The sequence below is a fragment of the Sceloporus occidentalis genome, unplaced genomic scaffold (genome assembly GCF_023333645.1).
Source record: "Sceloporus occidentalis isolate IW3139 unplaced genomic scaffold, rSceOcc1.0.p SCAF_3, whole genome shotgun sequence".
NCBI lineage: Eukaryota > Metazoa > Chordata > Lepidosauria > Squamata > Phrynosomatidae > Sceloporus > Sceloporus occidentalis.
This window is the reverse complement of record NW_028316983.1, coordinates 236,998,795-237,022,190: the sequence shown is the minus strand read 5'-3', so window position 1 is coordinate 237,022,190 and position 23,396 is coordinate 236,998,795. Positions and strand designations below refer to the sequence as shown.

Sequence of the window (23,396 nt, the reverse complement as noted above, 5' to 3'; positions counted from 1 at the left end):
AAAATATTAAAATAATATGCTAATATACTAAAACAAACTCCTTATGAGTATGTAGAGAGATCTTGTAGCACCTTTGAGATTAATTGAAAGAAAAAAGCTGGCAGCATGAGCTTTCGTAGACTTCAACCTACTTCTACAAATGCATCTAAGGAAGTAGACTGAAATCTACAAAAGCTCATGCCGCCAATTTCTTTCTTTCAGTTAGTTTCAAAGGTGAAACTAGCTCTCTCTACGTACTGATTCTACAGACTGAACACGGCTATATCTTTAAATTCCTTATCAGTGACTATCCATCTCGACAACCTTAGGCACATTCAGTAACAACCTTTTTCGGTTATTATAACATACTGTAGCATATTGTAACTACATATAACTATATAACTTTACATATTGGTTGCCTTTGAAGAGTGTTCAGAAACATGAGCTTGCCCAAAATGCTGAAGCCAGCCTGTCGACAGAGTTAAGTTACAGGAAGCACACAATTATCTTATTAATACCAACTTCACTGGCTAGAGGTCAGTTTGGGGACACAATTCTGGCATTACTGTTTATGGCTTTTTTTTCTATTTTTTTCTTGTTTAGTCAAATAGACTTTTGGCAACTGGCAGGCTTCTGAAGATAGGGCTTTTCATGGGAGTGAAGAAACATTCAGCGTTCTCCATTATCATTTTGGTACCCCATTGTGTACCTTTTCCCAGTTCTCTGGTGTCCATTTTTTTGACTTGTAACATGAAGTTCACCTTTTTCACTTTCTCTACATCCTGGTTGTCAGACTATAATGATATGTTAAGCAGCCCCTTTGAAAAAATATTTGACACTGGAAACATGTCTTTTTTAATTTCTTGCAGAAGGTAGCTTCTATAAAAGCCCAATTAGGACACACAGGAAAAAAATAACCCTTTATTTTCCAAGCTGTTTTTCTCTGGCAGTGCCTCTTTTTCCTGGTTGTTATTCCCCCACCACACCACCACCACCACCACCTAAAGCTACTATTTTCAGAAAGCACAATATTTAGTTGTAAATAGCAAGGAAGTGATTTCTGGTTGGAACACAACAGAAGGAATAAAATGTTGGCACCTCCCCACCCCTATGCTGCAGTTCCAGTTGTCATAGGTTTTTTTTTATGGAAAAAGAATTGACTGTGTAACAGTTTTTTAGAAGTACATAATGTAATCTGTAGTTTGATGCTTATTTCGTGTTTTCATTGAGGTTTCTAAAACAATTTAAAATTTTCTTCATGGTCTCTGTGACTCACACTCATACTTACATGTGAATTCACAGATGACCACTTGAAAAACCACAGTTACAGGTGAGCAACAATTTTATGTCTTTCCCATTAGGTCATTACTAGTTCAAACACCATCAACTGGAGTTTAATTATTTTGCCTCAGCATGCACCACACATTCCCATATACTCTAGCTACCTCCTCCCTATTCCCCTGAAATAGACTCCAGACTCTGGCTTACTTTTGAGCAATAATCTTAATATGAACATATGTGGTGCCTCATTCTGCCACAAGCTTTTTAATCTTTCCCTAGTAGCCAACATGACTTCGTTATCCTTGTGTTTTTGATGGGAAGTTGAAATACATGCATATCCAATTTGTCATGCAAGACAATTCTCTTCCACAGAGAAAGCTGTGATGATAGAAAGATAATGCGTCCAATAGGGGAACAGAATGACTGACATATATCTCAAGCTATTCCTAGTACTGAAAGGGTCACAAAAAGTACCACTAATATTTCCATTTCTTACCTAGTTGTAAACCTTTGTCAGTGTAAAATAAAGTATACTTATGCACAGCAAATACATTACAGGTTATTTGTCATGGAATAATATTGTTTTTCACTTTGATTTTTAGTGGGAACCTGGATAAACAGACAGCATTGGGGAACACCGTTCTACACTACTGCAGTATATATAATAAGCCTGAATGTTTGAAATTGCTTTTGAAGGGCAAGCCAACAGTAGATATAGGTGAGAAAATCTTTCCTTTTAGAATATTTTCAGTATTCCCTGAAAATAAGGATATAAGGTATAAACAAGGCATTAAGGTTTGCTGGGAAAAAATAGAGCTTACTATGAAAGAAATGTTTCAACTCACAGAGATGTGGAATAATGAAAAACTTCCTCAGTAACTTAGGCCCTCAATAGACGGGCCTTTGTGGTGCCCTCATTACATGTGAGGGTTGCCTGGTGGGCATGTAATGAGGGCATCGCAGCTGCACAGCGCCACCCACATGGCGCATACAGCTATGACGTCGCAGCTGCTCAGCGTCCAAACAGCGCTGCGCATTTGCGGCGTCATCAGGGCTTCTTTGTAGATTTCCTGCGGCACAGCTGCACAGCAAAAAGGAGCTGCTTTTTACTGCTCCTTTTTTGCTGTGCAGCAGCGTCGCACTATCTGGTTGCTGCAGCGCTGCTGCGCAGCAAAGAGAGGCGCCTTCCTGGCGCCTCTTTATGGCGGTCTGTACCCTGCCTTAAAAACCTTTTTAAGTTCAAATCTGTTGGTAACTTGTGAGCTGAATTTTCATTGTATTTCGAATGCATCTAGCTATTGCCTTTGAAAAAATTAAAATTACATACTATTCTCACCAACTTCCTCAGTTAATGAAAATTAAGAGTAACAATAGTAGATCAGGTTTTGGGGGGGGGGAGGTGTTTTGTAAAATATCTCTTCATGGTGTTTAAACTCTTAAAATATTCTCTCAAAACGTGTACCTTTGACCATTTATATTTGAGACTTTATCATAGGAGGATTTACTTAATGGTTGTATCCTAAAATAAATTGAATGTGATTCTGGAAGCAGGCTCCCAATATCATTCCTCTGCTTCTAATCTCCAAGAATGTCATGTCTCTGCTGCTAACAAGAATATGCCTTTACGTTGTTTCCAGAAGAATAGCAGGAAACCTTTAATTCTAACCAAAAGAGGGTTCCTTATCTCTAAACTGGGATAACTTCATAATCTTGAATTGTTCTTGTTGATCAGTGCTACCAGATCATGTTTGGATATCATATCAACTTTATGGGGTTTTTTATTTGACTTTTTAAAAAAATTATTAGAATAATGTATGTTATAGTATTTTTCAGCATAATTTTACTAATTAATATATTTCATATTTAAATTTCATAGTAAATCAAACTGGAGAGACAGCTCTGGACATAGCAAAGAGACTAAAAGCTGTCCAATGTGAAGACTTGGTAAGGAAAAAGACACATATTGGTTTCAGATGATGGGACTAGGGTAGTGGTGGAGTCTGGAAATTGCTCAGTGCAAAACAATAAACTACCAGATTCTACATTATCTTTATGTGAATTTCCCTGTCAAAATTCAGGACCTCTCAGCTTGTCATGGTGTCTTTAGAAATTATTTCCCTAATGTTTCCTAAGGACTATATTTTGAGAGGGAGTAGTTATCTGTGTATTTTTATTCAGTTTTGATGATATTGCTTTGTACAAGTATTTAGACTTTTTGTTTTAGAACTGTGTTGAAAAAAATAAAGCTTGTGAATATAATAAAGTAGACATATCAGTAAACTTTGATATGGTGTGACTGCCTCTGAAAAGAACAAAACCAATTTTTATCTTTAGAAAAGAAAACAAAAACCATAGAATCAACATTTAAAATTTTGTCTTTCAGCTTTCTCAGGCCAAAGCAGGAAAGCTAAATCCACATGTACATGTAGAGTATGAGTGGAATCTTCGGCAGGAAGAAATTGATGAAAGTGATGATGACTTAGATGACAAGGTGAATAGGAATTTTGAGTCATTTGATGCTCTCATCCTTACCTTGATTCTTAAATAAAGGAACTCAAATTAGAGGTGTTCCTTTGACCTGGTAACGTATCTTCCTTCTGTTTCAACAAGCATGCTGTATTTCATTTCTCATTTCATGCAACTAAAAGTTGAGTTGATATTTCAATCAGTTGGTCTGTCCATATGCTTATCTAGAAACAGATGATAGACGCTACATAAGGGAAGGGACAGAAGGAGAAAGTACAGCAGTTCACAATGAAGAAAGACTAAAGAAATGCAGTATTTGATTACAAATTTAATTAAAATGTCCAGTAAGTTAGAAGAACAATGATAATGAATGTGGTTAACCAGTTCAGATAACTTAGTCCCTTCTGTACAGTTCTGTAATTGTAATTTGGGGGGAGGGGGAATATTTCTAGTTACATGAAGGGTGGAAGTTTTTTTCTTTTTCTAGGCCTTCATGTGTACGTAGGAGTTTCCCATATTTCAATGCTGGAAGCAGATTTGCTCACAAAATAGGATACGTAATGCAGATGGCTGCAACGGTCACTGAGGTCAACAAGGAAGCTCTTGTCTAACCACAATTTATACATATGTGGCCTGTTCATGACATTTTCACATCCTTCATTTGGATTCTTTTACACTTCCCTTAATTGTCAGAAGCTGTTGTACTAAAATACTTGTCTTAGTAGCACACATTGTACTAATTATTTTCAATTTTCCCACAGCCTAGTCCAATTAAGAAGGAGCGTTCTCCTAGACCACAAAGCTTTTGTCATTCTTCCAGTATTTCTCCCCAAGATAAAATGGCTCTTCCTGGTCTTAGCACTCCAAAGGACAAGCAGAGACTCTCCTATGGAGCCTTTCCCAATCAGATTTTTGTCACTTCAAGCATAGATTCCACAACTTCTCCAACAGGAGCAGATGCCCCTCCACTTCCTCCTAGAAATGCTGGCAAAGGTATTGTGTTAAATAGTATTGTAAGGATTTGTTGTAACCTTTTCTGGTTTACTGGGCATTTTTCATTTTTGTTAACTTGCTGTTGTATTTCAGTTTAATGAACACTTACGGTATATTTTGTAATACTCTTGGCACTCCAGATGGGACTTGAACTCACACATACACCCATTGTTTATGGATATCACTCTGACTTAGTATTTGTAGGAAACTCAGTTTATCAAACTGCTTAAAATAACTAGGAAAAAACTAAATTCATCCAAATTATGTTTGGAAGTTCAAACCACCAACTTTTATCTCTTACAATTTTTCCTTCTGTAATAAGCACTGGATTTGGACCACAAATTCTCAGCTCTGAAAATCTGGTTTACAGTTACTGCATGAAGACAACAACAACTGCAGCAATGTTAATCATCATCATTATCTGTTGTTGTTAGGTAGATGGATCTTGCAGTCTCTTCCAACTCTGTGATTCCATAATTGCATTCTAAAGGTTGGAAATGAAAAAAATTCAAACTATATTTGTGACAGGTTGAGGTTATAATGATTATGCTTGGAATATTTACTTGTAAATATATTAGCTTTAAATTAAGAGACTAATCTACTTAATCCAGTCGAGGGAAGTATTATCTCTACCTACCATGTATAAAGCAGGTGCATTGCTGCTAAGTTTGCAAGAATAATAATAATAATAATAATAATAATACATTTTATTTATAGACCGCTATTCCACAATGATCATAGCGGTGTACAGTAAAAAATTGCGATACAATATAAAATACAATGCGACAGTTAAAGGAGGGAGGGGCCTCGTCCTTCAGGCAGTCCCTGATGTTGCTGGGTCTGCCTGATGGCTCCCTCTGAGGCCGAGGTGACAGTTGAGGAGGGAGGGGCTTCTTCCTTCAGGCAGTCCCTGATGTTGCTGGGTCTGCCTGATGGCTCCCTCTGAGGCCGAGGTGACAGTTGAATGAAATGTTAATGCTAAAACCATTTATTTTTCCAGACGTGAAAATTCTAAGACTAAAATACTATGCACATTTCCTTTGGGATGAGCCCAGTTGATCTCAGTCGAGCTTATTCCAGGCTAGGGTTGTGTAGAATTGGGCTGCATGTTACTTGGCATGTAAAAATGCTGTATGAATTATTATAGTCTTTTTTATTTACCTGTGGTTGTATAGATTTTTGAGTCTATATGATATTCTAGCTGTGATTTTCATCCAAGTTGACTTCATTGTTCCCAAGCTGAAGTTCGAATGTACTGTGGTATCCATAACTGGCATCAGTCACCTCATTTGGAGTAATGCTATTTAGTTTACCATACAGTTTGAGTTTGTTGAGAAACCAGTGCTTGTGATAAACGATAAGGTGTTTTATTATAGATTATATCCATGAGTTTGTTGATGTTGCATGTTGATACACCTTATGATACTGTTAAAATTTGTCTACTTCAGTCTTCTGTTTACTTCCAATACAGCCTTATGGGGCTGTTTGTAGTGGTGATGGGTTAGGTTCTAGAAGCTTACTGAGAATTATATATAACAAAGGAGAGGCAGCATTAGTCAGAATTCATAACCTGGATTTGGATTAGGTGTCAACAGAGCTGATGAATGAACTATAGATTTGCAAACTATGGATTGGATCCAGATAATTTCCTACATATGGAAACCTGATTCTCATTGATTCCCCCATTGTTGTGTCCGAGCTTCCAGTGTCATCTGAAAATTCTTCCTTGAGATTTAGGAGACCCTCCTGAAGGGTTCTACCTCTGGTGTTCCTCCCCAGCTGGTATTCCAATGAGATGTTTTTCACACATAGAAGGATCTTCCAGAACAGTTTTGATGGGGGTCAACATCTGTCAGCCTCATTGTGTGTCTGGATTGTGAAAATCACCATAATGGTTTGGAGACAATTCTAGTTACTGCTAGACACAGTTTGTCTAGTTTAGACATCGTAGCAATTTATTGGTTAAAACCATTTAGAAAAAGAAGGAGGGCTCCAAGCATGAAAGGGGAGTATGGAGCATATGAGGCTGCATGCGTGCTGTAATCACTAAACCATTGTGACCTTTGAATCATAAGTTGTTAAACTGCTTCTTTTCTTCTTCTCTCCACACATAAAAAATAGCCATTCTTGAATTAAGATTTTGCAGTTCAAATCAAAGGAGCACATGTGGTCTAATAGGCATTTTTGTGCATATGATAAACAGCTTTATTTTCTTGTGTTACTAAAATGTGCAAATGGAATGCCAGATTCAGCTTTTTGACTTATTTATTTTTGCAGTAGGTGCTTTAATAATGAACATGTTAACTGTTTTTATTTCTAAAAATCCCAGCCAAGTTATAAATAAGAAGGAATAAGAGTTTTCATTTTATTAAGGGCTAAATCTTTCAACAACTCACAATTTTCATTTTTGCAGAGCTATTACATTCCTTGACCAAATGTATATTTCTTCTTAACTCAAAACAAGCAAATACATCTGTACTCATTAAAAAATATTTCCTAGCTTCAGCAGTATCCATTTTTATCACTCACTGGGTATTCAGAGATCATTTTTTCATTTTTTAATATTTTTTTCATTTTTTAATATTTCACATTTCACAGTGAAATGTTTTGATCCGTGGTGATTTAAATTGTAAATAGGCAGTCAGAAATAGTTCTTATTTTTCAGTGTTAATTTACTTTTTCATTAAAGCATAACACTTGATCCTTTTCTTATATGAAATTAATCTTGAATGGAGTATAATAAAACAATAGATTTCATACATTTTAATGCTAATAATTATTACTACTTTAATGCTTCTATTTGGTTTGTTTGAAATACTTCAATCTCATTTTTTGGAAGAAAGACTCTTCAAAGTAAAATATTCAGAGTACTTCACTGAATATTGTTCTGTGGTAATACAGCAAACCTGTATTATTGGTATCAACTGGTGAGTTCATGGTTTGAGGTGACATTCCAACTGGGCTTCCCTTATATTTCCAGTTTTGAAATATGTGGAAGTAAAATTACAGTAAATTAGTTATAATGAAATGCATAAACATGTGAGGCTGGATCCAGACTTAGGAACAAAACAGATGGCTTCTGGCTGCCCCTTTGATCACCAATTGGGGCTGTGGCAAGCTGCTCCTTTTTGAGCCAGGAAAAAGCCAGCTTTGCTGCGATGGTGGTGGCTTTTCAGCATTTCTGCAGTGCAGTACATGTAAACGCCACCCTGCAGAAACACCATGATGCCGCCGAATGTGGGTCAGCCGTGTGGTTTCCTGCAAGCCTGGGGCTATGCGCTGTCTGAATAACACTTCCCCATGCTGCTGGGAAGCTGGCTCTTTCTGCTGGCCTGTTTTGTGCCCAGGTCATACTTAAAGAACACCAGTTGAAATCAATAGAACTTTACTTGGTTATGCTTAAATCTGGTTTCAGTGAGTTTGCACTGGGGTGAGCTAATGCCAAAAGTTCAGCAACAAACGTCTTTCCCTTTAAATCATTAGCAGATGCAGTGATACCTCGAGGGTCAGGGATGGAGTGATTTTAAAAAAAAATAGTGGCTGGAAGTTTATTTCTGGCTTTGCAGAAATGAGTGCATAAACTTTAAAAAGATGATGAAGAGGACTACACCCTGCTAAGAAGGAGAAATGATACCTCTGGAAGCTACCAGAAATGGCAATACCTTTTTCATTGATTTTTTCCCTCCTATTTCAATGCGGGAAGAATCCATAAAGAGTCCAGACAGTACTTCAAATTGCCTTTCAGGGTTGCATGCAGACTATAGGCCTCATGAATCTTACCCCAGATCTGCACTGAATATGTAACCACTGCCTGTTGAATTTCCCTGAATTTCCCTTTGTGATAGCTTCTCCTGATACACCAGAGGTGTTTGTGTGTGTATGTGTATGTATATGTGAACTGCTTTATTCATAGTACAGTCATCCCTCCCTGTTCACAGACTTGGGATCTATGGTCTTGATTATTCATGGACAGCAAGTGGGGAGGGAACAAAATGATGTGTGTGCCCATGGGAGCAAACGGCCATAAAATCAGTGGGATCTCAATATCAGCGATTTTTCTGATTCACGGTGGCGGGGGGGGGGGGGGCAGATCCCCTGTGAATCAGTAGGGACAACTGTACTTCCATTGGCTAGAAAGGCTTGCAGTGTATCTGTTGTTAATCTTACCAATGTTTGGAATATCACATTGTTTTTTAGTCCTTTACTAAACTTCACTGCGGTATGATTTTGAGTTCCTTTTGTGCTGCTTTGTTTTTAACCTTGCTTTGTGTACATAAGAAGATGTTTCTTTGATTTTACAGGTCCATCTGGCCCTCCTTCAACCCTTCCTTTAAACACTCAAACCACTAGTGGCAGCTCCACTCTGTCTAAGAAGAGGCCCCCGCCCCCACCCCCTGGACACAAAAGAACCCTCTCTGACCCACCAAGCCCACTACCTCATGGACCCCAGAATAAGGGCCAAATTCCTTGGGGTGAGTTTTAAAATACTAAGTAAAGACAAGTCTCAAGTGATGTGAGCAAACATATATATGTAGCATTTCTCTTTCTGGTGTTTATGTTCAAGCTATTCATAGTTACTCACTCCAACTTCATGCCAAATCATAATTAGGAAAGTCTAACTGTGATTTGATGTTATGTATGAATTGATACACTGTTGGCCAGCACATTCTGGTGGTGTGAAGTTTAGAAACTAGAGCATGCGCTGTAGTTTGGCATGGTCAGCACATTTTAACCATTGTTTGACCTCCAGAAGCCTTTCAGTTAGCAAAAGAAATAGTTGCAGAGTGAAAGCAAATAAACAGCTCTAAACTCTAGTTCATCTGTACATATGGAAGCTTGAAAGCATAGTGTTGGTTCTCCATAGCATTAGTGTGAATCATGGTTGAGTATGGTGGACCCTTAGTGTCCCCTGGGGTTTAGTTCCAGGATACACACATTCACACATGGATGCCAAAATCCATGGATGCTCAAGTCCATGTTGTGTTCTGTTAACACATTCCAGTCACTATGAATTCTCCAGGTGACTAAGAATTCAGTCATTCAGTGCAGAGTTATAATTTTTTAGTTCTTTTTTGTGGTTTCTGTGACTCAAAAATATGGGTTTTTCTCCTTGTTTGTGGGGCCTATCAAAAAGTTCCAGAGATAAAGAAAGCAAATTTTTGTGATAGCCCCGCCCCCTCCCATTTACATGCATCTGTATCCCCACCCTTTCCCTCAGATTTATTTTTTTTGGGAGGGGTCTATTTTTGCAATAGCAGTTCATTGGAATGTCTCTCTCAGAGCACACTAAGCAATCCACTTCTTTTCCCCCCTTTACTGCTATTATTTATATTATTATTATTATGCTTGTCATGTGCAGAGTTATTCTTTTTGTTATTTTTTCCTTTTGCATTTTTGTGAGCTTTGGAATCTATGACGTCAGATTTTACTGTTCCTGGCTCCTAAAGTGATTTTTTAAAATATATATATGTATTTATTGCAAGAGTAAGATTCCCCAACCTGATGGCATTTTGCATTGCTGAAACATGTAAGCACTGCAAACTATTATCTGAGCAAGATTGAAGAACTATCTGTACCACCTGAAGGGTTTAGAGATAGAAAAGTCTTTTTATGCAATTATGTTTATTCTGTCTCAGATGTGTATAGGGTCATCAGTTTAAGAGCAGTCTTTCCTTATAAGTCTTCCAGGGACTTGAGTAATGTTCATCCTGGATGCTTCATCTTGGATGCTTCAAGTTCAGCTCTGGTGGCCTCAGATCCTGTCAGTCGTACCTCAGCTTTGCTGTCAGCACTGCCAGATGCATCTTACCATTTGATTCCCATTTCTCAAAGAAATGTTATGAAGACATGCAAAGCATTCTCTCCGCATGACAATAAAAATAATAGAGATCAATGTCATCAGAAAGATGAGCTCCCAGGTCAGACTACTGACATTGCTGCTCTTTGTAATGATCTGTTTGGTGCCTGTCTTGGATGCCAATGTTTATGTTCCTGAAGTCACAGAGTTCCTTCTGATGGAATTGAGGAAGTGTTAGAAAGTTTTTAGTGTGCCTCGTCAGCTTCTCTGGATAATGTCCAATTCATAACAATGTATTCACAGAGTGAGATTCTGGACTTGTTTCTGTATTGTCACGCCAGTCAGGACCAGTCCCCAACTGTGCGTAGTAGGATTGAGAGTGATCTCTCTTCTTCTAGAGGACATAGTTTCTGTCCTTCTCCACTGGGATGTTGGCCTTCAACCTTGAGTTCTCCTTGTTACGGCCATTACTAGACCAGGGGTTCCCAATCTTTTTGACTGGCGGAGCCCTTTTTAGAATCAATTTCTATGGCAGAGCCCCTAGGAGGCCTACCCTCTTACAAGTTAATGGTGTTTAGGAGTAGTGTTACTTTTTGTCTCTTAATCTTTATTTTCATTCAGTTTTTATTTCTTTCATTTTCCTGGAGTGTCTGTGGAACACCTGATAGGTGCATGTGGAGCCAGGTCTCCTCAGTGCACAGGTTGGGAACTGCTGATCTACACTGAGTGAACTCTATCTGATATCATCTGTCTCCAGAGTTTCTTAACAGTGGCTGTTTTGGAATCAGTATCACTTTCCACCAAAACATCAGATGCTTCCCCTCTTCTCTTGGAGTTCACTGCCTCCCATGCACTGGGGCTCTTATAACCAGTTCTATGCCTTACAGGAGACTCTCTCTAAGTGGAAGATTTTTGTGATAGTTCTTATAGGTGTGCAGATCAAAACACCCAACTGTCCTTTGATAACCCACCCTCCTCTGGATGACAGTTTGGTGCCTGTGACTAATCTGGACTTGTTGCCCTTGGTCTTTATTCCACAGGCCCCACTATCTATCTCACATCCTCCTTTGGTTGCATCTTCAACACTACCTCTAACTAACCTTTTGACTATTAGTTTGAAAGTTTTGCTCTAGGGGCCACGTGATGAGATATCTTTCTGTGTGATGACTTTCCCAATGAGGGATTGAAGTTACAAGACAAAAGTCTCACTGAATTCTCGACATCTCTTGGTGAACTTGTCAGGAGTGGTTCACACCTTGGAGATACCGTCATCTCTCATTGCCTTGAGCCCTTCTGACACAGGAACAAGGCTTCATCATACATCCAAATTTGCATGCTCTGTACCTAATGATGTGATTGATCCGTTATCTTAAACCTAGTGGCTAGAACGTGGACCTTCTTGGAAATCATTCACTAGAAAGCCCTGTTTATAAAAGTGGAAGGCTTCCATAACTCTTCTCAGTCTAACATCCATATTGATTGTTCATAAACAGCAGATCCATTCTCAGTTCCTCACAGACACCTCAAAAGGCCTTGGATACTCTTCCCTTAAGGTTTATTTGTTAGTGTTTGCTGGCCCATATGTCCAGTGGTTTCCTTGTGGTTTGTCCATGCACAGGAACATGCCAGCCATTATCCCCAGAAACAACCTCTTATAATTTGGAAAAGACCACAAGGGCCATCCAGTCCAACCCCCTTCCATGCAAGAAATCACAATCAAAGCATCCCCAGCAAATGGCCATCCAGCCTCTGTTTAAAAACCTCCTAAGGAACATAAATGCTTATATCCCTCATACAGCTTGCCATTCACCCATAGATTTTAGACACAGAGACCATGAAAAGGAAAAACATGTTACTTACCTGTAATAATAGTTCTTTGGTAATTTCTGAACTCACACAACCTGCTCATCTCCTTGCTGTAGCTGTTTTGTTTACAACCTCTCCTATGCTCTGCAACATACAGGAACAGAGGGAAAGAGCATAAATGTTGATTCATCAATATTGGAGAGGGGGCAGGACTACTGCTAAAAATTGTTTGCTTAGCTCTGCACAGGTGCAGGACAACCCATAAATTTGTGTTCACAGGTGATACTTGAAGAACTGTAGTTACAGGCAGAAATCTGTAATTTTTACTAAACGATCTCTAAGCATCTATCCTTACCGAACTATACCATGCTTTCTTTATAGTCTGCACAGTTTGCAAAGTTACTATTTCACACTGCTAAAATGAGAGGGTAAACAGAAGATATTTTCAGGGGCATTGACCAAATACATTTCATTTATGTCTTGTTTTATGTGCATCAGTTATTTTCAGAAAGACTATTTTTAAACCCATTACCTTTAGTTCTAAAAAGAAGTGAAGGGAGTCACTTGAACTACACATTCAAATGTGATGTGTTTAACTCCAGTGTCAAAACCTTTAGTGAAATTTAAAAAAAATAATAGATACATTAATTTCTTTTAAAAGATAGTTCAGCATTTAGAAAAACAGAGTAAGTACTTGTATGGAAACATAAATATGTGATAATTTCAAAAACGGAGGACGTTTCCCAAGCTGAATATGAATTATGATTTTTTATCTGTTAACTGATCAAAATTACTTTAATCTAAGCAATTCTTTAATATTATACACACAAATGAATGAATGAAAACAGGTAAAATCAGTGGTAAGGAGAGTATTATCTGGCCAATCAGAGTAGATTTTTATAAATCCAAGCAAATAATGTAGTTCCCCATGGAGGTACAGAGATTACTGGCTTTTCAAAATGATGTTGTTTTATTCATTTTTTTTTCTTAAGGTTTGTATCGAGTTACATAAGGCACCCTGAAAAACAGTTAAAATATCACAGTGGTAAAGACAACATATAATCAAAAAGTAAGATAGTGGTAAAATAGATTTTGAGTCTCTGGTAAAGCTGGCAACAGAAGTGACACATTTTTTACTGACCTTTCCCACTGACATAGCCACATAATTGTTTTGTATTTTTTCATGAGTATGTAATCAGCTTTTGCATGGCAAATGGATTCACCTGTGCTGAGTCTGTTATTCACTATGCTAGCTTGTCTTTTTGTATGCTGCTTACATTTGAATTCTTGATCTTGCAGTTCCCTGGAGAACAAATTGAATTTACATTATGACATAATTGTATAGAAATTTGAAAATGTTAGGAAATGAACCAAAAAAAAAAAAAAAAAACCCAACCCAACAACAACTTTATAATCTGAGGAATCTTCATTCTTTTGATGGCTATTCAACAAAACAAACCAGATTTTTATCAGTGCTGTACTCCGAACTATTAGAAGGGATGTGGCCAACTTGTGGCCTTCAGGCCATTTTCAGCCCTTGTCCCAGTTTCATATAATTTCAGAAGTCTCCCGTTTGTTATCTTTTGAATAGGGACCAATCCTCCTCCTACGAGCCCACTGGCTAGGATAGTAGAATGATGGAATAACAGAAATAGAGGAGGGGGAAAACTCAGGGGCAAAACAGACTGCCGGTAAGGGGCGGCTTTGAATCAGGGCCAGGGCAGCCGCACGCCATGGCCTTGATCCACCATTTTTCTGGGCCAAAATGCCATGTGAATGCCATGCCAAAGGAGTACCACAACACAGCCCACCGTGCAGTCAGGTGGGTGCTGTGATGCTGGCATCAAGGGTGGCATTGGGGTGTGCATCACCAAATACTATGCTCCCACACTGCCCCGTTGCCGGCACTTACTGCTGGTCTGTACAGCCTCTCAGTCCTGTTGGCTCTTTACTTGTCTACTGCTCACTTTTAGTCCCAGAACTGAGGAATTACCTTGAGATAATGCAGTGCACTGAAAGCAGTTTTAATACAGATTAGTACTTTCTAATTAAAAAAAAAAGTTGGCAGCTGGCTAATGTTTCTGCTTTATGTATGTTGTGTGCCTTTAAGTCATTTCTGACTTATGGCAACTAAAACTATATCATGGGGATTTCTTAGCAAGATTTGTTCAGAGGAGGTATGCCACTGTCTTCCCTTGAGGCTGAGAGAGTGTGACTTGCCCAAGATCACACAGTGGGTTTCATGGCCAAGCTGGAAATCAAATTTTGGTCTCCAGAGTCCAGCATTCAAACCACTCCACCACACTGGGTCTAGTTTCTTAAATTAAATCTTGGGTGACACTACTGAAGTCCACTCCTTAATTTCTATTGTTAAATGTTTGTTAATTTCTGTAATTTATTTCCTGTCTTTGCCACCACCATCATCTTTTGTTCTTGAAAATAATTCTTGAAAATCTTAAATTGAAAACCTATTTTTCATTAGAATTCTATCTTGTGTTTTCAACACCCTTTCCAATTTCCAAGCTAACAGAGGACCTTAAATGGCCTTTCATTTTTCCATGACTCTTAGGGATAGGTTTGACTCTTAGGCTGCCTGAGGACCAGACAGCAGTTAACATGAGGCACGATTCTAGCCGTACTCTGTTTTCACTGTCTTTTTTCTAGACAAAATGTTTTCATCTGTTTTAAGAAATCCAACAGAATCTTGTGAGACCTTAAAGACTAACAAGGCTACTTGAATTGAAGCTTTATTAATCAGATTGTTATCTCAGGTCCAGTTCACACACAAAAGCTTTATTTGCTTTTGTGGTCTAGATGGAGGTGCATGAGAACTAGTTGTTCTGAGTTCTTCATTTCAGTGTTAAAATTAGATTCTCCTTCAAGAGAAGTTGAAATTGCTGCTAACAACTGATACAAAAAAACCCTGTTAAATAGCAGTCTTGGAGTTGTTCTACAGTAAAATGAGATGTTAAAATTCAAAGATATAGCCATGTTAGTCTGGAAAATCAGTATGTGAATTGGATCTTGTAGAACCTTTGAGACAAACTGAGAGAAAGAAGTTGGTAGCGTGAGTTTTCATAGACTTAAGCCTAATTCTTCAGATGTATGTTTGGAGTGGAGAACCCAGAGACAGACTGAAGTTAAAGGTTTACACAAAAATAGTGTGCATTCTTGCTATCTTCTAAATATGGAACTTCTAGCGCAGCAGTATGCTGGAGATAGAAAATTAAAATTTGTCATCTCTGTCTTGGCACAGTTGTACTTTTTAAAAATGCTTACAGAAATGTCAGCTTCCATATATAGACTAAGGGCTGAAACACACAGCCCTTTTGCACCACCTTCTGGGTGGCTTGGGAGCATGGCAGTTAAACACCCCATGCTTCCAAGCCGCCCGGAAACCACCAAGGCATTTACACAGAGGCCAGGTTTCAGGCACTCCGGCAGCACAACATTTATACGCTGCATGCCACTGGAGCCTCTTAAAGCTGGCTTCTGGCCACGACAGAGCAGAAAATCCATCTTTTTGCCAGCTGAAAAAGCAGATTGGGACATGCGGTTGTCACGGCCCCAATCCAGCTTCAGAAGGGGTGGGCTATTTCGCCCCTAACTTGGGCCAAAGTAAAAGAAAAGGCTTTGATCAGATAGTTTTAGCTAAGATTTTCTTAGCTCCTTGGCCATAAACACATGCATTCACATGGAGGTAGTACTGAAAAACATTACTTCCTATACAGTGATATAGTCAGAATTATGCTGTTGTACAATTGGCCCTTGGTATCCGCCGCAGTTTGGTTCCCGGATCCCCCATGGATAACAAAATACATGGATACTCAAGTCCCATTCAGTATAATGGCATAGCAAAATGGTGTCCCTTATAGAAAATGGAAAATCAAGGTTTGCTATCAGTAATGTATAATTTTTAAAAATATTGTCAAACCGTGGATGTTTGAATCGGTGGATAAAAAAGACCTTATTATAGATTGTTAGTGCCATTTGACCTTATTCAGATTGCCTTTGGGGACTTACTTCTTAAGTGGACATAGCTGGTCTGCAGAAATTAGAATAAGGCAGTTCCGTCATGTCTGTATCCAATAAGGGGTTGTTGTTGTGTTGTTATGTAAAGAACCCGGCAAAGTGACCAGTGCATTGAGACGCCAGCTTTGGAGTGCCAGTGTGCATTTGTAGAACCTAGTGTGTATAAGGACACTCTTGCCAGAGTTCTGTTAGACATCTTTGCAATCCACTGAGTTTCTTAACACCTCCGCTATGTAGCTAATAATACATATAGTTAAGTAACGTAGACTGCAATAGAGGATTCCATATATAAAAATATATATTTAAAATATTTAAAAATAGGTACATTTATTACTACAAAGGCTACTTACTATTTCTGCTAATATTTGCTGCTACTTTAGTTTTCAATTAACTTTTTTTTTTAATTCTTAGGTAATGATTTGGGTCCCCCAGCCACAAAGACTGCAAACAAGTTTGAAGGGATGTCTCAACAATCTGGGTAAGAATTTTATCTTTGTATTACTTTGTTCAAGTCAATATAGCTATGCAAAAATATTAATCCTGAAATGTCCCAGAGAAGTGTACTTCTTTCATATTGGTCATAAATCGTAGGGGTGAAACAGACGTCCCCTTTGTAGCTCATCCCTGGTGGTTTGGGGGCATGTCGTTTAGACAGCGCATGCCCCCAAGCTGGCAGGAAGCTGCCAGGAAGCCAGCTTTGCAACACTCTGACACCACAGCGTTTATACCCCACATGCTGCAGGAGTTCTACAAAGCTGCAGCAGCAGCGGAAAAGCCGGCTTTTTGCTGTCTGAAAAAGGAGTGGCTTTCTGCCGCTTCTTTTTGGGCTGGCTAAAAGCCAGATCGGGGCAGATTTGGGGGCATAAATTTTTAGACGTATGGACGAGTATATACAGTTTTTTATACATTTCCTTTCTCAGAATGTGTGGCCCACAAAGATATCTATGTTTTTTCAGTTCGATATAATTATTCCAATTTAGTATGTTTTCCTATTTTATATGTATTTTTTTTATAACTTTATAACTTCTTTTTAAATTTACACAACTGTCAAATTTAAACCAAGGTAAATAACCTGTTTTCTTTATATGGTTAATTTTACTTTACATTTATAGATGAGGTGCTTTCATGGGAAGACATCTTGGCAGGGACAGGGTTCAAGGTTTCAGGCTCAAGTGATTAAAAATGAATTACTTCTTCAGAAACAATAGATTCATAGAAACAAATGACAGAAACAATATTATCATGTTTAGCTTTGCCTCATTTATTTTTGGTAGATACTGCCGGAAAATAAGGCTTTGTAAAATTGGAAGAAATTCTAAGAATTTGCCTTGCTGATAAAGAACAAAAGTTATGAAGGAATTCTATTATATTTATATTTTCACACAAGACATTTTTCTTCCTTCTGGTAGCAGAATCGAGATCATAACTTGTCCAGATGCTGAACAGACAGGAGATTTGCAGCCATCAGATGTGGTGGTCACTAGCTTAAATGGCTTTAAAAAGGACTTAAACAAATATTGCCCACATTACTAATATCTGTTAGCCATGTAGGCTATACAAAACATCTTTGTTCAGAGAGAGAATGCCACTGAATATCAGTTTCTGAAGATGCAGAGCAAGAAAAGGTTAATCAAATCTATGACCATCTGGCTGCCCATCATTTCAAAAAGAATGATGAATGCAGTGGACTTTACGTGGATCCAACAGGGCTATTATATTCTTTTAATTGGTTGTGTGCAAGTACAGGTTTCGTGTTTTCACAAAAACATGTGTCTTCAGTAGTTCAAACATCAGACAGCACTCTATATGTGCATCATTCTCCCTGCAGATTAATTTTACTTCTTTTGGAATGTGATCTCTGCCAATCCCAGTTGTCAGGGCTTAACCTCTGAATGTAGAACTGCTCATATAGTATGTAGGTGGTGTCAAAAGGAAACACATTTATGATTTCAACCCTAAGGGACCCTGCAGGCCAATGGTCATGGGGTCAAGCAGTAGTAGGAGCAGAGCTCCACTATAGCTTCTTTTAGACTCTGGAGATTATCACACACAGATGGGATAGGGATGGGATTACTCCCCTATCCTGTCATTAACCTGTCTGTGACTGCAATAGCATGAAAGGCTTTCAGATCGTCACACCAATCCCACCATTAAGCTGTCATTAAAATGGCATTGCAATAACGCGAATTTTCGTTAATGTAAAATACCGGCCAATGTCGCTTTAACAATGGGTTAATGATGGGATCTGCGCGACGTCATCTGACTTTTGCATAATCACGTAGTCTTTTGTGTAGTCAGCCGTACTTTTCGAATGGATTAGTGATGGGATCTACTCAGTGGTGTCTGAAAGTCCTTCCTGGGATGGCTTGCGAAGGACTGGACAGAATGGCACAAGGATGGGATAACCCCAGTGTGATATTCTCCTTCGCCTTGCTGCAATGAGGTGTTCACTATCCCTGTTACCCATTCAGCCAATCACCCCTGTGGTGGCTTTTATAAGCCAAGAAGGGCAGGGGTCTGGTGCAGTCCCACTACTATGATATTTTCCAGTCTGTGGGAAATGCATTAATAATGTTGATAAGGCATTTGGAGCTTTCATTATGCTTTTTCTAACCCCTTGTGTATCTGTTTGTCAGCTCTGGGACTGCTAAGACTGCACTAGGTCCAAGAGTTCTTCCTAAACTACCTCAAAAAGGTAAGTGGTATTTATAATATGTGTGTGAGCATTCATGTATACAGAATTAATTTAAAATGCCTTACACAATGGCTCCATTTAGCCTAGAAAGGAATATTTTTAAATGACAAGATCTCTAAATCTCAGGCACCTGTCTTTCCAAGCACACTCTTTCTGCCTGATGGTGTGTGTGTGTTTGCTTGCAAATACACATGGAAGTTTTGTTAACGGATAATAATCCATGGAAAGAAATGATGATGCTCAGATATTTCGTGGGTTTTTAAGAGCAAGAACACATTTTCCAGCACTGAAAGGGAGAACAACCTGAAATGGGTGGCCCTCTTGTCCTGATCAGCAAGAATAGTACTGGCTTTGGGGAGTGCAGACCCTAAGGTCAGTCTCCTTGCTGTCTTATCACTCCACTAGGTTGTATCATCTTGTTTCCTTCACTTTGTACCATTTATCTTTTAAAATGAGCTATCTTCTATCTTTTATCTGTTCCTCTACTTTGGATGTGTGAGAAATTTTATATTTATTGGAACTGTTGAATACATGAGAGTGATTATTCCACCATAACTCATTCCACGAGTTGAAGAGGACAGCCTTTTCATATCCAGGGACTCACTCCCTCTCCAGGTCTTCAGTACTCAGGCAGTAAATACCAGGTAAAGAACTGGCAGGAAACGAATGGCAAGAGGAAGGGAGTAGGGGGACAAGTTACTCACAGTCACAGTCAGTATCATAGAATCATAGAGTTGGAAGAAACCACAAGGGCCATCCAGTCCAACCCCCTGCCATGCATGAAATCTAAATCAAAGCATCCCCGACAGATGGCCATCCAGCCTCTGTTTAAAGACCTCTAAGGAGTGTAGTGGAGTCTTCTTCCTTAGAGGTCTTTAAATAGAGGCTGGATGGTCATCTGTCAGGGATGCTTTGACTGAGAGTTCCTGCATGGCAGGGGGTTGGACTGGATGGCCCTTGCAGTCTCTTCCAACTTTATGATTCTGTGATTCTATGATTCTATGATACTGTCTGGGCAAGAGGTAGAGCTAACGGGGGAATTTGCAGAAGGAATAGCGAATGTATCCCTATATTCTGCAGCCTCATCCTGCTCACAATCAGCCTATAACAGACAAACCATGCAACAATGACTGTGAGTAACTTGTCCCCCTGAATTTGCCTCCTGGATTTGTGTTCCATTGACACAAGAAGATACCACTTCTGTTAGGTCTTTAGTAGCCCCAGTAAATATGTGATACAGATGACATTATTGCTGTCAGTAAGCAATTCTGTAAACACTCAGGGTGCCTTGGTGACCAACTAAAGCAGGGGTAGGCAATCTTTTTGAGCTGGGGGCCGGGTTGCTGTCCCTCAGACAACTGGGGGGCCGAAGCCAAAAAATAAATAATTATTTTTTTTAAAAAAAAATTAAATATATAAATAAACCAGGACAAATGTAGGACAAAATTTTCAAATGGAAGATACTTTTTTAAAAAAAATGGAGGACACATGAAAAAATTTGCTGATTTTTAAAAAAATGTTGATATAAATGCATGTTTCTGAGGCTTCTGTAGACAATTGCCCCCCAAAGGCCCCGACGGCAATCAGCGGCAGGACTGGGCTGGGGCCGGTCCCAAGGCCTCGCTGGGCCACATCCAGCCCGCGGGCCGCAGGTTGCCTACCCCTGAACTAAAGTGTTCCCAAAGGCACTAGGGCTAGGGATCAAGATTGGATCCATCTTCCCTCTCCCTCAGCAACCCCTCTGTTCTCCTGAACAAGATCAGGCACAGTAAGCTGGGAAAATTTCGTTACACCTTTCATTTTGCCTGCCTCTAAAAGTCTCTGCCTCTGATTGCCTAGCTTTGGCAGCAGAAAACCTTATTTCTAAAACAAACCTTGTTTGTAAAGCAAAGCCTCTTACAAAGAAGCACAAATGCATTAAATCCATGCTCCTATCTCAGTCAAAGTCCATGTCTGATAATTCCTCAGTGAACAACACAGATAATAGTTTCTTCTCCCTCCCCCTTTGGCATGGAGGCAGATGAGCAGAATTCCTTCAGTCCAACTCCTTCTTGGAGAAGATTTTCCAGTCCCATTAAAGAAGGTAATTAAGGCTCTGGGTCTCATTTGTCCATCTGTTCCTGATGAACCCAAAGATCCTGATTTCCCATTGGGAACAGGGAATATTTTTCCAAAATGGATACATCTTCATCAGAGATTCTTTTTCCTCCTGATTTCATGACTGTAGTAAGAAAGAAAGGAATGGAACAAGCCCTCCACTGTCAGGCCTAATTCAGCATGCATTTAAAAAATAACAGTATTTCCTAGAATGTGATATCTAAGCTACAAATCTCTCTTCTGAATATGTTTGGTTTTACTCTTGTCTCCAAGTGGAGATTAGAAAGATGCTTTGGAATAACAGAAGGTAGTTCATTTCTTATCTGAAGACAGATAAGAAAGATGCTTTCAAAGTAACTGAAGATAGGAAAGCTGAAACTTTGTGCTTAAAAAGACACATGAGCCATCCTCTGTAAGAAATTACTAAAGGAGAGCCCAAGCAACAGTGTCAAATGGAGACAAGTGATTAATGAATTGTTAATTTCCTTCAGAATGAATGCCTATCTCAGTACTATGAAGTTTAATGCTAGGTTACAGGCCACAGTCAAGTGTCAGGTTTGATTTAAGACATTAAAATGTGAACACGTGTGCCAAACAAAATCTAACCTGTGCCACATTTTTGGTACTAAATGTTGAGGAAATTCCCTGGAACCAGAGCTGGTTGAAACCAGACCAAAAGCATTAGTTCCAGCAAATCTAAAGAAGGAAAAAAAATCCTGGCAGGCATAATCATTCTTCCTTCTCATATAGCTCTGACTATGCAGGCTTTTAGTTCCTCTTTTAGGCCGGAGACTCCAGGTATTGCATGCCTGAGCATGGCGAATGCAAAACCAAACTAGCAATCTTCCCAGAGCCCAGGAGGTTCTCAACCCTCACTCTCACTTCACACAGGAAAAGCAGACACGATGCCATCCCTGGAGTGGACAGGAGGTTACAAGGGATTGTGGACATTTACAGTCAGTCCACATTAGATCATTGGGTACTGAATACAGTGAGAGAAGAGTTTACTCACAGACTTTACAACCTCTTCATTTACTACCTGAAGTCCAGGGCTTCAGAAAAATGCTGCCTTTTGCTGGAATTCATCACTTACTATAGATTGGAAAGTACCATCTTCTCAAATGTTCACATGCTTTTATTCAGTACTTTTCATTGTAACCGGGGGGGGGGGGGGGGGAACTACCGTATTATCCGGCATATAAGATGACTGGGCGTATAAGACGACCCCCAACTTTTATAATAAAAAAAATAGAGTTTAGGATATACTCACCATATAAGGCTACCCCTTTTTCTGAGAAGCCGGCCGCCAGCCGTGCGCATGCGCGCCGGCTTCTAAGGGGCCTCCGGAGGCCCCTTAGAAGCTGGCACAGGGCTGCCGGCTCCCCAGGCAAATTTTCACTAACCATATGAAACTATGTACATGTAAATACATTTAGGCTGTGCATATGATATTGTAATTTAAAAGTATAATATTAATTTTGCTAGTTGCCTATGTCACAACTATCAGCATTACATTCAGTGATATATGAGAATCAAGATTTATGAGTAACATTCATACAAAAAACTTTACTACGGATTCTGTATGGTGTGGTATGGGATTTATCCCATCCTCCGTCCTCCACGCTCTCCTTCTTGTTCGCTTTGGGCCCACCAATTTTCTCCAAAATGTAATTTTATTTCTTCTCTGGCATCGCCAATTTCATTCTCAAGAATTTTTCTTTTTAGAGGTTCCTCTTATTTATAGTTTTAAGTCCTCTTATAAATCGCTCCTGTATGTCAGTCCTTCCCCTCCTCTCACCGCCTTATTATTCCTCTAATGTCCTCTCAAGTAATAAAGATCCAGGTATTGTTAATTTATTTTCTCTGGTCGAGTTTACTGCCAAAGGTTAAAGTATCCACTGTAAAGTTTTTCAAGATTACTGTCCATTTCAAACACTTTAAAATAGTTGGATGCGTCCTGTGAGCCATGTAATGGCGGCACACGCTGCGGCTGTGTATTGCTCCACGGTCCCCTCCGACATACCTGGGAGAGAAGTTAGATCTTCTTTTTTCTCAATCCCTATGTCGGGGACTGGACTCCAGAGAGCACCTCTGATTCCCCAATATCAGGGGGAATTCTTGACTGCCTTTGGAAACCTCCAAAATGCAGTCCTAACACCACAGCTGGCAGGTCCCTTCCAGCAGCTATCCTAGAAGAGACCTAATTGGACACCATGCCAAACCGGAAGTCCTGGTTACCCCTTCTAATTT

The 23,396-nt window shown here is 39.3% G+C and overlaps 1 protein-coding gene across 5 annotated transcripts in view; it reads left to right on the top strand.

Moving 5' to 3' along the window:
- The window catches only part of ASAP1 (ArfGAP with SH3 domain, ankyrin repeat and PH domain 1), a 180,653-nt gene that overhangs the window by 139,798 nt on the left and 17,459 nt on the right, over window positions 1-23,396 (top strand). For all 5 annotated transcript variants that reach the window (XM_089517960.1, XM_089517965.1, XM_089517963.1 and 2 more), the window contains 7 exons: window positions 1,863-1,978; window positions 3,137-3,204; window positions 3,644-3,751; window positions 4,488-4,719; window positions 9,021-9,191; window positions 16,766-16,832; window positions 18,991-19,049. In XM_089517960.1, coding sequence (XP_089374086.1) covers window positions 1,863-1,978; window positions 3,137-3,204; window positions 3,644-3,751; window positions 4,488-4,719; window positions 9,021-9,191; window positions 16,766-16,832; window positions 18,991-19,049 — 821 coding nt within the window. The remainder of the gene's footprint in view (window positions 1-1,862; window positions 1,979-3,136; window positions 3,205-3,643; window positions 3,752-4,487; window positions 4,720-9,020; window positions 9,192-16,765; window positions 16,833-18,990; window positions 19,050-23,396) is intronic.